The 15,000-nt window shown below is 40.1% G+C and overlaps 4 protein-coding genes across 4 annotated transcripts in view; 1 reads left to right on the forward strand and 3 right to left on the reverse strand.

Moving 5' to 3' along the window:
* LOC134178248 (rasGAP-activating-like protein 1) overlaps positions 1-749 on the reverse strand; it is a 9,502-nt gene extending 8,753 nt beyond the window's left edge. Inside the window, exons 1-3 of the mRNA XM_062645088.1 lie at positions 594-749; positions 458-514; positions 30-143 (exon numbers count right to left, since the gene is read on the reverse strand). Of these exons, the coding sequence (XP_062501072.1) occupies positions 30-143; positions 458-514; positions 594-658 (236 nt within the window). The 5' untranslated portion in view covers positions 659-749. The remainder of the gene's footprint in view (positions 1-29; positions 144-457; positions 515-593) is intronic.
* A 1,075-nt stretch (positions 750-1,824) lies between these two features.
* LOC134189274 (SUZ domain-containing protein 1-like) lies at positions 1,825-3,636 on the reverse strand. Its single transcript, XM_062657514.1, has 6 exons — positions 3,445-3,636; positions 3,297-3,352; positions 3,161-3,227; positions 2,842-2,960; positions 2,037-2,147; positions 1,825-1,979 (listed from the first exon to the last, which is right to left on the reverse strand). Exons 1-6 carry the CDS (start codon positions 3,493-3,495, stop codon positions 1,937-1,939), a joined length of 447 nt encoding a protein of 148 aa, XP_062513498.1. The 5' UTR covers positions 3,496-3,636; the 3' UTR covers positions 1,825-1,936.
* Positions 3,637-4,021: 385 nt separating this feature from the next.
* On the forward strand, positions 4,022-10,504 carry LOC134179856 (uncharacterized). The gene is made up of 15 exons (XM_062646860.1): positions 4,022-4,164; positions 4,226-4,389; positions 5,405-5,507; positions 5,713-5,821; positions 6,341-6,422; positions 6,484-6,584; positions 6,643-6,770; positions 7,889-8,040; positions 8,102-8,196; positions 8,258-8,350; positions 9,185-9,334; positions 9,489-9,582; positions 9,648-9,790; positions 9,855-9,894; positions 10,263-10,504. Exons 1-15 carry the CDS (start codon positions 4,047-4,049, stop codon positions 10,365-10,367), a joined length of 1,677 nt encoding a protein of 558 aa, XP_062502844.1. The 5' UTR covers positions 4,022-4,046; the 3' UTR covers positions 10,368-10,504.
* LOC134179864 (leucine-rich repeat-containing protein 74B-like) overlaps positions 10,473-15,000 on the reverse strand; it is a 6,085-nt gene continuing 1,557 nt past the window's right edge. The window contains exons 4-15 of the mRNA XM_062646873.1: positions 14,514-14,686; positions 14,394-14,445; positions 14,263-14,318; positions 13,927-14,070; positions 13,783-13,864; positions 13,631-13,716; positions 12,832-12,947; positions 12,633-12,711; positions 12,470-12,565; positions 10,835-11,077; positions 10,656-10,741; positions 10,473-10,591 (exon numbers count right to left, since the gene is read on the reverse strand). Of these exons, the coding sequence (XP_062502857.1) occupies positions 10,483-10,591; positions 10,656-10,741; positions 10,835-11,077; positions 12,470-12,565; positions 12,633-12,711; positions 12,832-12,947; positions 13,631-13,716; positions 13,783-13,864; positions 13,927-14,070; positions 14,263-14,318; positions 14,394-14,445; positions 14,514-14,686 (1,322 nt within the window). The 3' untranslated portion in view covers positions 10,473-10,482. The remainder of the gene's footprint in view (positions 10,592-10,655; positions 10,742-10,834; positions 11,078-12,469; positions 12,566-12,632; positions 12,712-12,831; positions 12,948-13,630; positions 13,717-13,782; positions 13,865-13,926; positions 14,071-14,262; positions 14,319-14,393; positions 14,446-14,513; positions 14,687-15,000) is intronic.

Genomic DNA, 15,000 nt, shown 5'->3' on the forward strand with positions numbered 1-15,000 from the left:
TGTCAAATATGTAAATCAACGAATCTCACCTGAATGTGTCCTCATCATACACATAAACTGACAAATTCTGGAAACCAGTTGGTACATGTAGAGTAAACTCCTCTCCCCAAAACGGAGACAAACTCTTGAACACAGTATCAGTCCTTCCAAAGTCAATAAAAACGTATCACGCAACACATCTGCGCACCAGTTTGCTTTTCATATGCATGTAATTGTAACCAAATTAGACTCCCGGATAACCACAAATAATAGACACATGCAAACAATGCAAATTACCATACCAGGCAAAGACAAGTGTCACTAGACTAGCAATTCCCACTTACATGTGTTTCTACTATAACCGAATTTGGTCTCTTTTTGACTGAGTTTAGTCAAATAATTAAGAAACCAAGAGGGCGTGACAAATGGGCGAGGCGCTTGCTCCAGAAAACATAAAAGTGCAGTGAAATATCCATACCTTGCTACTTCCTCGTTGTCGATTCGAACGGTACAGAACGGATCACTAGAGCCTGTTCTGTAAGAAGCAACAGATGTTAGTAAATATTGATGAAGAGTAAAGAAATACATGTACACGAGTATGGGAACATTCCTACATGTCTTTGGCTGGAAGGTCTTTTCCTTCTCCAACTTTGACGTAGACTGTAGTGTTCTGTGGCATTGTGAACGAAAAACTGTCGGGTAGGAATGTTGAGTATTTGAATGGCTTGTACAGTTAACGCACGTTAAATAGTCACGCCCCTAAGCTGAGTCAAACGTCTAGAATGATTTTCAGCAAGAGGCAGAGTTTGAACTCTGTGCAGAAAAAAGCATTACATTGTTTCCTGACACGTACAACTACTAAGTATCTAACTATTTAATTAGTTTATTTTAATTTAAGCGACATCCACCTCTAACAGTCCAGTACAGCTAGTTTCGGATACCGTCCAGATTCGGACGCGAGATCTTGGTCCAACGCAATTGTCTAAGTATGAAGTATAGGGCAACGTTAAGTAACTAGTCTTGATCCGTGACAATCAATGGATTTGGCTCGTTATTACCGTTTACTTAGCGGCAGCTCCATAGCCATTTTTCGTGTGTGTGTGTGTGTGTGTGTGTGTGTGTGTGTGTGTGTGTGTGTGTGTGTGTGTGTGTGTGTGTGTGTGTGTGTGTGTGTGTGTGTGTGTGTGTGTGCAGTCACTGTGTCATAGACGTTTACTAGCTGATAGGATCATTTCAGGCAGGCGATAAGGTCACAGTTCTAAAGTAAAGAGACAAAGTGCGACTGCTAGGTAGGAAAGACTTGTTGTTACCCATTAAATTCAGCAACTTGCCAAGACAAGTGCCAAGAATCACTTACAGTATTTGTTTCCTGTTTCTCGAGTAAACCAAGCCCAAACATTTCTATGGTCACAATTCCCCAAGACCGTTGCAGCTACTCTTACTAACAGAGCTGCTCAGTAACAGCAGGAAAGTAACAGCAGAAAAATCCAGCTACTTGAACCTAGATCTACAAAGGTAGCCCCACATCGACTAATTAGTACTCATTGCATAACTTTGGTCAATGTCTAAAGCACTCGTAATACTTCAATGGTCTCACCACTATGAAGGTCTGCCATTCATCAAGCACTTCAAACCATCAAAAAAAGAAGCTGAACCGTAAGAAATCGTTGATCGTTGCAAGAACCAATGTCCTTGTAGTTAATAATACAATGTCTTGCCAGCGCTTGTAATTTCAGATATCCAATATCTCGCGCTTGTGGCTATATATCAAACTTTGGTAAACATCTTGTGAGCTGCTTTACACAACATACATGAAGCTACTCGTACACATTACATTGTATTGACGTCTAGTGCTTTTATTAAATTCAATAATACAGCGCTTGAATATTATTACATTACATATCTTTACAGTTGAAAGAATAAATGGCCATCTCAAAACATGTAAATGTGTATCCAACTACCGATTTTTATTATCAAATCCTTTGCCACTGCCTGGAGCCCTGCAACAGAATTGGCAATCCAAAATTAATATTAAGGATTGTTTACAGACAACTTGCCGTGGATTTCTTGTAGTGTTGGAAGGCTTGTTGCTTCCTGATTTTTCAGTGGAAACCACCGCCTTTGATTGGACAGAAACACCGTCGCCTGGCTTTCCCATAATTCGAGCCCTACCACATCAAGTGTAGTATATACACAGTCCAAACGCTAGAAACCCTCATAGTCTATAAAGATGCTATTACAGTTGGACATCAGTTATCCAAACAGTTTGAAACCCAAACCTGTTAATAACTCTAACTATTTCGGATAACTGACATTAACTCTCCTGGCATGCAAACAGGTGTCCCTGGGCCTCCGAGGCCAATTCACGCTCATTTAAATCGAATACATGATGTACACTGAACAATAATTGCACACAAGATCCAAACTTGACTGTAGTCTACATGTATCGTAAAATTCTTTCAGAAGTAAGTGCAGGTTGAACTGGTTCACTGTACACAGGGCAACACACACATGCAGGACATCACAGTTGCCAAAGAATGCACAATGAGAACGTAGACTGGATTGCTAAAACAAAAATGTATAAACCAGCCTGACCTCTTCCAAATTGCGTTGTTAGGCATCCGAGCTTACTGTCCTGAAAAGTGGTACACATTACAGTACAGCATGGCTGTTCTGGCCATACCAACTCATACAGCCCTGTTCTTGCTATTGTGCATACACTCCATGTTACCTCAATACTATAATCCCCAAATGTGTGAAAATCAGATCAAAGTGTGAATAGACTGAGATTGGTTTCAGACCGTACTGTCCGTATCATTTGTGATATTTGTATCTGTAATCTATTGTAAGTGGGTACTGTACCTTGCTTCCATGTATTCTGCTTCACGTTCAGCTAGTGACTTCACTGCTTTTCCTTGCTGCTGATCGTCAGACATCAACACACCTTTCTGTTGAGTCGGATCTCTTTTCAAGAGCTGAATCTATACAAATCAAATTCAAACGTTGAGCAAATTATCAAATGTCACACAATAATAATAACAACAACAATAATATAAATTTTTCATTTGATTTGCATCACACTTAAATACAATTTATAATTAATTATGTAAACATGCATGCACAACGTTGGAAATTTGTTTGAATAACTACTGTGAATTTCTTCTCTACATACATATCATACCCGAGGTTCTTTCCGTCTTGTTCGAGGCATTTCATCCCAATCGACATTTGATTGGTTGACAGCTTCCCTGACGTCACCACAAATTCGACTAGACGAGCTAAGTCACTATACCCGATAGATATCATAGAATCCTCACTTCAATTCTTTCGCTTGGCGTGCGTGTTCTCGCTCTTCCATACGTCTCTCGAGTTCCTACCAACACACGCAGAGAATACGGCGACTGACTGTTTTGATTTTGATTTTCAGTAAAACAAAGACAGAAACGACGGTATGCTCACTCTTACATCATCATCAATGTCCTCCCAACTATCCGCAATCTCCTCTTCTGTTGACATTTGTAAGGCATATGCGTAAAGGAAATCGAATAGATTGATATCAATTTAAATACGTGACTTCTCTAATAGTTTGACAAAACACAAACAGCAAATAACGTATTTGAGTGTTCTAAAAAGAAAAATGTATTCGCAATAGACGCACACGGCTTCACTTTCAAAGCTTTGCGCGCAAACTGGATATATGGTCTGGATTCTCGAGGCCAATACTTACTAAATTAATATTATTTTAATAAATATAAATGTAATAATAATTGTAGTAAAATAATAACAATAAAATAATAAACTGATTTTTAATATATCATTTAAAGTTATTAATTAAAATATTTTTAATATTAAATATTACAGTACATACAATATCTGAAGTCATTTTTATTGTACAATTGTACATACACTGCAAGCATCAAATGATGGTTTAACTAATTTATATTTTGATGCATAAACTCCCTCTTCCAATATTGAAGACCACGCCCATACCCAAATAACGTACGCTAGCGCCAATAGTTACACAGCAAATTATCTAATTATCTCGGCCTCTCTAGCACTCGGACTCCATGAGTGTCTCCGTTCTTGTAGCGCTGCTCACTGCTCTTTTAGTGGCCACAACTCATTGCCATGAGTTCATCCACCCTCTTTCTAACCTGAAAATTGCTGCAACAGTTCAACAGCTCGGTCAGACTTGCTGCACGATACTGACAACACTAACAATCATAGAGTGCAATTGTCTGTGCAGACGACAATATAAGCATTGAGGCCGCTCCAACAGTGTTGCAAACATCAGGAAGTTTTGTGCAAGTTACATGGTCAGGAGTGAGCAAACCAAGCAAACATGACTGGATCGGAGTCTATGCACCAAGGGAAGCCGACTATACAAAAAAGGCACCGATTAAGTATCAAGTGAGTGTATTTTGCTACAATTAATTGATGAATGAGTTTCCAATTTGTAGCTGTTGTATACGTGGGTCGATCACTGAATAATTATTGTTGCAACTTGTTGCTTAATTGTTGAATTGGAGTAAAGCGAAATGCAACACGTGTCAAGAGATTGTTGTCTGTGTGAATCCCAGGCAAAGTAATTAATTAATTGCAAACTAAATTAATGGCCCAGACCAGTGTGCGTGTCAGGCACATGCAACTTGTATGTGAGATGCACTCGTGCAGTGAGGTGTCAGTGAGGTGTCCACTGTTTGCTCACGTGTGTAGATTGTGAAGTGAAGTGGAGATGCAAATATAATATTGACGCCTGACACGTTCACTAACTATAATTATTATTGTTTTCTTGCACAATGGCTGGGTGTATTTACTAGTAGTACTTGCAGTTAGTTGACTAATTGATGTACTATGCATGCACAAAGACTTTTGGTCTACATTGTACACACACACACACACACACACACACACACACACACACACACACACACACACACACACACACACACACACACACTAGGCAATCTAGATAGTTAGTACTTGAAACTTGTCCATCTACTTGATTGTGTGCTTACATACTCATCAGATCTCTTGAGGAAGGTTATATCCCATTACACTTACATTAGCTGAATGCACTATAAGCGATAAGCTAATTCAAGTGTGACAGTGAAAAGATAATGCATACACATTATAATACAATGGTACACATTGTTTGGAGTCTAGCTTGCTATATTAAAATTAACTATTTTGTATTATATATTATAAGATCTACTCATAGACATGCATTCGCATTACTTACGGTATATTGATTTTAAGCTGTATGTGTATACTGGTACGTGGTATTGAGTGTCAATGGTTGCAAAGAGTGTAACTAATTTGTAAGCTGCATTTCAATTACAGGTGGATTACGATCTGTATTGTTCAATATACTACGTTGATTTATAATGTTGGCAGAGCGTGTTAATTGTCTCTTGATTTGTAGTATGCTCACGCTAGTTCTACTCACATGTCACATGGTTTTGGGAGTTTGAGGTTTCATATGGTGAATATGAGAACAGACATTGGATTTGTGTTTTTTCGTCATGGTAAGGTGCTGAAAGTGTGTGTATTGTGTGCCTCCCTGTTTGTTAATTTGTATGTCTTTATTTGTGTATCTATAGTATTTATCAAAAAGTCAGTGTGTGTGTGTGTGTGTGTGTGTGTGTGTGTGTGTGTGTGTGTGTGTGTGTGTACTTCTTTGCATTTGTCTGCTTTTGGCTGATGTTTATTGACATGCTTGTATAACTACAGGTATACATCATCCAGCTGTAGCATCAGTTTCCAACAGAGTAATATTTCAAAATCCAAACGAGCCATTGCAAATACACTTAGCTTTGACTCACAATCCAAGAACAATAAGGTCAGTAAAACCTGTAATTTATTTGCATACTTATTTAATTAACTTATGAATTTATATGATACTATGTTTCTATACCAGCATGCCAGTAATTTGCATGCATGTTTGACAGTCAACGCAAATGTAAGTAAGTGTACTAACATGTACAGTTACCTTACATACATGTAATTGTCTCATTTTGTACATATAGTCTTCTGACTTGAGGATGAAGAATTGTTAAAACTCTAATAACTGATTTTCATCTCTCAACTACTAAAAATAGTATATAGTGTATAGGTACAGTGCAACACTAGGCACACAATTTTAGTGATGAATTACGATGTTGTGCAATAGACATTAGAAGCTTAGCTATACTTGCATTCTAGACACCTGAATTGCATTGCTAATTAGCTACATGGTTATAGACTTTACACTTTTTAAATGTAAGACGTTTGCTGCGGCCTGCTGTATGCATGGTTCTAGTATATGTATACTGTATTGTAGTTGTTTACTTTGAATGTAAGTCACATTACGATTGTCTAGTGTTTCGTGGGTGAGTGGGGCAGTTAGTAATCCACAGGTAAAGTGGGGTGAGTTATCAGAGAAGTACTCACACTGGTCTAAGGTATGGTAGTTTATGTTGTTTGCATTTGGTTGTGATTTGAAACTGTGTATTTGTTCCCTAGGCGGTATGGAGTACGTACAGTGCATCTGATCTGTGTGGTGAACCTGCAGCAACGCTTGGATGGAGAGAGCCTGGGTGGCTTATTGCTGCTAATATAACAAAGTATGTTGACTTAAAATTTATGTTGTGATTACTTATGGTTGTTTATGTGATTTTGAAGTCTACTTCCTGATACCTTCTACTATTATATTGTGGGAGATGATAAATATGGTTGGAGTAAGGAATTGTCTTTTGTATCACCCAAACTACCCAATTCGTCTGTTACAACAAAGGTTGTGGCTTTTGGTGGTGAGTCACACACATAATTTGTAGATGCAGTTTGTGTGACAGAGTTTGTTCATTTGTTTGTATTGCATTTTCTTGTGTGTGCATGCATGCATGTGTGCGCATGCGTGCAGGTGTGTGTGTGTGTGTGTGTGTGTGTGTGTGTGTGTGTGTGTGTGTGTGTGTGTGTGTGTGTGTGTGTGTGTGTGTGTGTGTGTGTGTGTGTGTGAGTATATATGCACACACCTGCAGCACACACATGCACGTAAGTGAGTGCACATACGGGGAACCTGGAATTCTACCAATACCCACTATGGGCTTCAGCATCGCAGAAGTTTTTGCCAAGAAGTGCAGTCATTGGCTTGTGACAGGTCAATATTCTATGACACCAGGTCTCATTGTATGGTATCAACCCACTTGTTCTTTGGACCATGCTGAGGATGTTTCACATTATGAGTGTGCGTGCATGCACACACACACACACACACACACACACACACACACACACACACACACACACGCACACCTAAAAATCCTAAATCCTAAATGTCAGGAGCTGCCTCTCAGAGGTCAAGCCCCCTAGCTGTTAAGCTGGGCCCTGTGCGCTACTCAGGGAACTCTGGGCCTGTGCTAGCAAAGTCCTGGAGCCGGGCCAGGCACTCGTAGGAGCACCGACTTGTGAAGCCAACTGTGGTGTGAGCACTCGAAGTCTCACCAGGACCCCAGTGGCTGATGTCACGTCACAGCCGATGGCCGCTTAGGACCCCAGTCAATGACCAGGTACTCATTTATACTCCTGAGTCGAGAGAAGCAAATGTGTGTTAGTTTCTTGCTTAAGGAAATTATGCCATAGCTCGCTATCACTGTGACTTGAACTTGCGACCCTTTAAGGTCTCGGATGTAAACACTCCATAAGATGACTCTCTAACCAACTGAGCTATCGCACCACACACACACACACACACACACACACACACACACACACACACACACACACACACACACACACACACACACACACACACACACACACACACACACAGCACTATAATAGTGAACACTTTTCAAGTTTTGTACTTTTTTTGTTGCGGGTGAATTGCATGACTGATGTGTTGTTTATTCTTGTTTTTATGTTGTTTCAGATATGGGCAATGGAATGGTAGATGAAAGCTTACAACACTGGGAACAGCAACCATCTCTCAAAACAACAAAATTGATCTCTCAACGTATCTCTGAGACTGATATTGTTTTGCACATCGGAGACATGTCTTATGCTGTTGGATATGCTGCAGAGGTAAACTTTCATATCTACTAATATTCAGTCACGAAATAGCATAACAGTATGCATGTAACAGTGGGATGAATTCTTTGATCAAATCTCACCGATTGCATCACATGTACCTTACATGGTGTGTATTGGCAATCATGAACGAGATTTTCCACACTCCAAGTATTTAGAAATGTTTTTTATTATTGATGGATACAGTGGTATACATGACTTTTGTTTTCAGTGGATATTTTGATGGTACAGACTCTGGTGGTGAGTGTGGTGTTCCACACGAGCGGCGATTTCTTATGCCAAGGCCACGTCCAGATGAGCCATGGTACGTTAGTAATACTATAGTATCAGAGCCATATGGAATTGTGATTATTTTAAAATCTTTCATTAGTTGTATTTTGTTTTATTTTAACATTTATCTATTTTTGGATCTATTACATTGTTGTATGCTGTACATTAGCAATGCAGTGTATAACTGGAAAAACCCATGCAATTGCAGCATGTACTTACTTTTGATCTCGTCTGGGATGGTCACAATTCAGAATTTGTTACTAAATATCTCATCTTTTGCATGGAATTGACAAAACTGGCTTTAGCAAATTTTTACACAATTGCTTATGCAAATCACTGTTTCTATTACATATACTCAACATAATGGGTAAGCGATTTGGGTATTTTATTGAATGCTGGTACTAAACTTTAATTGACACAGAAATCAAACTTCTTATCGACTGTTGTTAATGTGTATAAAAGATGCTAGAGCTGCTGAATACAGTTGGAAAGTTAGAAGAGAGAAAAGTTGGATAAGACATCTGTTAATTGGATGGTCATCTTACTTTTTCTTGTGGTTAATGAAGTGCTAGGCTATACTGTGTATTTTTGAAAAATTATGTTATGTATGTTCACCATAAGCATTAGGTTTCCAGTTAATTGTTAGCATGATTACATACATTTTTTGCATTTTTATATAACTAGGATGTACAGTATGATATGCATGCATGCAAGCCTAGCAGAGCATACACAAACAGATATATGCACATACACATGTACACAGGTAGACAGACAAATCACACTCATAAACAGATTGAACAAAAGATTGACAATAGAGTGAGACTTAACATTACTAGTAATGTATAGTATTAATATATGCTTTGTGCAGGTATGGTGTGAAATATGGGAATATTCACTTTATATTCATGAGCACCGAGCATGACTGGAGGCCAGGATCAGCCCAAGCTGTATTTCTCGAACGTGAGTTGGCATCAGTCAATCGCTCTCAGACACCATGGGTTGTTTTCTCTGGACACAGGTAGGTATGCATGACTTTCTTGCAAAGTCAAGCTCTGTTTGGTTAACAAATAGGCAATACTGTACTCGCTTAATTATTATATCTCAGGGCTCTGGTCAAAGTTTTAAGATTTTCACACCTTTAGTATCTTAACTCTTGCTTTCTGCTTGTACAGACCGATGTATGTTGACAGCACTGATGCTTTCGGTCGTGGTTCTGATACCGTAGTTTCGAAATCATTGAGACAACACGTAGAGCACCTGTTGCAGGTTTGCTACAACAAGTTGTCAAGCTTTATGTGTTGTATACAGAATGAATTATTGTCTCTGTCTAGTTGTATGGGGTGGACTTGGCATTATGGGGTCATCACCATTCATACCAACGAAGTTGTCCTGTGTACAATGAAACATGCACGGCATCCGGTACTACACACGTTGTTATTGGAATGGCGGGACAGTCTTTATCACACACATTTCGGTGAGCATTGAAGTCACATTGGAAATCGATGTTCTTGTCATGCTGATGTACATTTTCGTTGAAGACCAATAAAGCCAGTGTGGGCTGTTTATCTGGATGATAAGGTGGCCGTTTGTAAACTATTTGCAATTGTCAATATGAAATTCCATCCTTTTGCAATCTTTTGTTAATGTTCTGTCTGTCTGCGTACCTGCCTGTCTGTCTGCCTACCTGCCTGTCTGTCTGCCTACCTGCCTGCCTGGCAGTCTCCATATGTCTGTCTGCCTGCCTGCCTGGCAGTCTCCATATGTCTGTCTGCCTGCCTGCCTGCCTGCCTGTCTGTCTGTCTGTCTCTGTCTGTTTTTCTCTGTGTCCTTATGTTCTTATGTTTGGTGACACTAGAGTCTCCCCTCCATGTAGAGAGGTCATTACTAAAAGTAGTCATGTACTTAGTAACTATTATTGATGTATCCACATGCTTGTTGTTTTTCAGCATCATGGCTATTCTCGATTTGAAGCTAACGGAACTCACCTGACATTCACGTACATCAGGAATGATGACAACGATGTCCATGATCAATTTACTCTTGTCAAGTAGCCTACAAACCCTACACTTTGACATCCTTTCTTGGCAGCTCTACATATTATCTCTGACTACACTATTGTTGTGTTCTATTACAATAATATGACAAATGACTGTATGTTATTATAAATTATTTATGTCCCACAAGCACAGATTGTTTGGCATTCTCATCCTTCTCGTCCAGCCGTTTCTGTTCTCTAAGATCTTCTGTAGCATTCTGTGCTCCTTCGACAAGTTCACTAATGACAAACACAATTGTTGCATTTGGCATTACATCTGTAGCTGCAGTGCACGTGAACACACCTGAAATCAATTTCTCCATCATCATTGCTGTCCAACTGAGCAATCAGTTGTGTGATCTCCCACTCTTTCAATGGGATTTTAGCATTCTACAATATTCATGAACTTGAATATCTCAGTATTAATGCGATAAACAAATAATTAAAATTAAACTAAATAAATTAGTGTGAGAGCTACCACACCTGCAAGCCTTTTCTGAACTCTTCTGGAGAAACACTTAAACTCTTGTCCTTGTCCACTTGATTGAAGAAATCCACAAGTCTCAAATTCTTGTCCTCGATATATTGTTTCAATACAATCATGGGAGCTTGTCTGGGTTTTGGTTTTGTGATGGCTCCAATTCCGCCATGCTCAATGTGCAACTCTGGCCGAGTTTGTTTCAGTTCTTCAATCATCTTTGCTATCTCCTCACTGATTGTAATATCCTACAAACAACGTAACATTCGTATTCATAGTTTAGTTCATTAATAATAAAAATAAATCAAAAAAGGCATTAGCTACTATACTTGCTTGAGTAAGGCCCCATGCACAGCTGGGTTGGGCAGCACTTTCCTAGTGAAGTAGACGGGGGGCCTTACTTTGGATTATATAACAGCTTGAGGTGGTAATTAATTAATGAACAATCATTGCAATGACGAACATCTAGCAATCTTTTCACCACGCACATTGTTGCTGCTGTATGCAACGCTATCCATCATCTCCTCCTCGTCTGCAGCGTTACAGTAACTCCCTACCATTTGCAGAGGAATATTTTGACGTTGAACGGCATCCTTGCAGTCCTCCGCTACTGCTTGCGACTCACTCTTCTTGAGGCGCAGTCTTACATTATAACGCTTTTTCCAGTTGTTGAGCCATCCACCACTAGCTTTAAATTCAACAATCCCGAGATCTGCGCCAACTCTCCTAGCTTCATTCGTCAGTGTCATATTAGAGACGGCCAGACCACAGCGTTGTCTCTCTTGTAAAAACTCATACACCCGGTCGTCAAGCTGCGGAGACATCGGCTCGCATCCGTCGTGCATCTTCCTCGCCTTCTTGCCTTTCGGAGTCGCCTCATACCATTTCAAATGCTCGTATTTGCGATTCCAATCACGCACACACTTCCTGTCGATTTTGTATTTAGACGCAGTCTTGGATACAACCGAGCCGTTCTGACGATGCCAGTCAACGACACTGATTTTCTCTTCGACCTTGAAAGAGCGGAATCGCTTTTTCATCGCTGCTCTAATGCGTACAACACATGTGGTCTTCTATAGCTACAGATCTAGAGTTTGAGATACAAAGAAGTTGAAAATTTCGTATTCTTAGAGGCGTGATGTCTAGCACAAAGCCCGTCGGACAAACTCAGTTAGCACCGCTTAACGCGTGAGATTCCAATAGAGACGTCACTTGGATAGATGGGGGCTTACTGGAACGCGTATAGGGTATCAGTGTTGATACCAATCAACTACCACTAGCACCTAGATATCAGATAGCTGTGCAGTTTGTTGGCATTTAGATCAGCACATGCAGCAATACATTGGTATGATCTAGTTTAAAAAGAATGGTGTGGTGGAAACGTTTATTAGTAGTCTACAGATCAAACTTCAAGCTGAGAAACGAATGTCAAACTGCAACAGTTATAGCAACCATAAAAATCTGATCCAATTACAGTAACAAAAATGATGTTCGTCAAATTAAAACAATGTGGTGTGTGTACGTGCTTGCGTGCGTGTGTGTGTGTGTGTGTGTGTGTGTGTGCGCGCGTGTGTGTGTGTGTGTGTGTGTGTGTGTGTGTGTGTGTGTGTGTGTGTGTGTGTGTGTGTGTGTGTGTTTACCGTGAAAGCAAGCTCCTCTATAGAACTGTTTGTATTCTTGACAAGAGCTGACAGTAGCGCTAAAACTCCTGCAGTTGTCAATGGGTTCCTTCCAATCTTCAAACCAAATTGTGTGCAATAGAACAAATACAATCCGACAACAGCAAACGTACACGTTTCAAACCTTCAAAACTTTGAGTGTATCATTGACCTCCAAAGCTTTTGCAATCAGCGCAGCTCCTTCTGCAGTTAGTCTGTTATTGCTAGTTTACAGAGAAATTAATGACAAAAAGATGTGTGTGTGTGTGTGTGTGTGTGTGTGTGTGTGTGTGTGTGTGTGTGTGTGTGTGTGTGTGTGTGTGTGTTCACGTTTACATCACTACCTGACGTCTAGTTCCAGCAAAGTGCTGTTTACTTTTAGTGCATCTCCAATCGCAAGGGCACCAGCATTGCCAAACCCATTGTACGACAAATTGAGACGTTTGAGAACTTGATTTGCCTAAAATAATTGGAAACTAAATGATAGTAGAGAGATTGTGTATTCATTTGTTTAGTCACTTTTATGTCTGTGTTTGAAATAAAGCAAACCCACACTTATCTGTTGGTTGCTCGGTTGATCTGTCCGTCTGTCTGTCCATCTGTCTGTCTGTCTGTCCGTCTGTCTGTCCATCTGTCTGTCTGTCCGTCCATCTGTCTGTCTGTCCAATACATATATTTGAAACATGAATCTAGCAACATACAATATGTAACTACAAGTCAAATTATACAGAATCACCTAGAGACTACAGATATCAACTACTGAACCAACTGAGAACTAAAAATTACATTTTCTAACTACTAAAGAACCCAAAGAGGGTCCAGTTATTACAACACTAATTATTGGAGATGAAAGCGGCTTGTTTTTGCATGAACTCTGCAACCCAAGGATGACATCTTGCGTTGGATTACTCTAGCATTGCATCGCTGTAATTGAATGCTGAACCTTTTCCGCCACTGATCTGTCTGTCTGTCTGCCCATCTGTCTGTCTGTCTGTCTGTCTGTCTGTCCATCTGTCCGTCTGTCTGTCTATAACAATCTGTCTGTCTGTCCGTCTGTCTGACTGCTCATCTGTCTGTCTGTCTGTCTGCTCATCTGTCTGTCTGTCTGTCTGTCTGTCTGTCTGTCTGCCCATCTGTCTGTACCTTCAACCCCATGGCAACATCCACAGCTCCTTTCCCTCTGAAATGGTTCCAACTTAAGTCCAGCATATGTAATCCCTCGTTTTCGGCTAAACACCACAAATTTCAACTGCAATCTCAACGTTTAATTAGCAAACAACTAATTCCTTTCTCACCAATAGCCGGGCCAAGAGCAGTGCCTGCTGACTCACTCAGTTTGTTGTGGCTGAGATCCAATTCCTTCAATTTGTAATTGACCTGCAGTACACAAATGAACAAATTCCTAGGTCAGTTACATAGCAATACAACATTCAGTGCACCTTGAGAGCCTCAGCAAACTGTTCAGCCGTTTTGTCTGATAACTCGTTCCCACTGAGATTGCAATTCGTGATGTACATGTTACTTTGTAGCGTGTCTGCAATAGCCAGACCACCTCGAAGTCCTAACTTATTGAAGGAAACGTCCTATAAACATATAGATCTGAGATAGTTATGCAACGCTAGTGTGTGTGTGTGTGTGTGTGTGTGTGTGTGTGTGTGTGTGTGTGTGTGTGTGTGTGTGTGTGTGTGTGTGTGTGTGTGTGTGTAAAAGTCACTTTATCACTCCAACAAATTGAGATTAAAATATTAGTTGCAAATGATAGACATCATACATACCAGATGTGATATGTAGCAGTTTTCTTTCAGCATGTTGGCAACAGCAACTCCTCCTTCTTTACAAACACAAACAGCACAGACCAACAGACACTCCAATCAAACAGCTGAAAGGCACATAATGGAAGACCCACCATAGTCCAAGCCGTTGTCACTCAGATTCAATTGCAACACATTCGTATTGCTCTAAGCCAGACACAATACAGCCACTCGTGTTATTTGATCAACACACATTCCTTCATGGTAATTCTCACCACTAACGAAACTGCTATTGCCTTGGCACCTTTTGGTCCTATTCCATGGTGTTTCAGGTCGATTTCTTGTTGGTTCATATTTCTCACAAAGAATGAGACAGGAACAATGCGTAGTGCCTCACATTGGTCAACGTAGAGTTTATGTCCAGATGTATCAAAACGTTCAGATTGTTCTGTAAATCAGTAAATGTATATGCAATGGTTGTGAAAATGACTCATTTTATCCTGTGGTCAATGTACATGTGTGTGTGTGTGTGTGTGTGTGTGTGTGTGTGTGTGTGTGTGTGTGTGTGCATGTGCGCACACGCTTGTCTCTGTGTTTCTCTATCTTAGTGGTGGATCCAGCAGGTGGCACTGAGAAGTATTAATGCATGTTGTTGCTCTCCTCCACAGGAGCACCTCTGAATCTGACTCTGCTGTCTGTCTATCTGTCTGTCTGTCTGTCTGTCTGTCTATTCCACTGGTTTTTGAACACTTTGGCTTTTGG

The sequence above is a fragment of the Corticium candelabrum genome, chromosome 1 (assembly GCF_963422355.1).
Source record: "Corticium candelabrum chromosome 1, ooCorCand1.1, whole genome shotgun sequence".
Taxonomy (NCBI): domain Eukaryota; kingdom Metazoa; phylum Porifera; class Homoscleromorpha; order Homosclerophorida; family Plakinidae; genus Corticium; species Corticium candelabrum.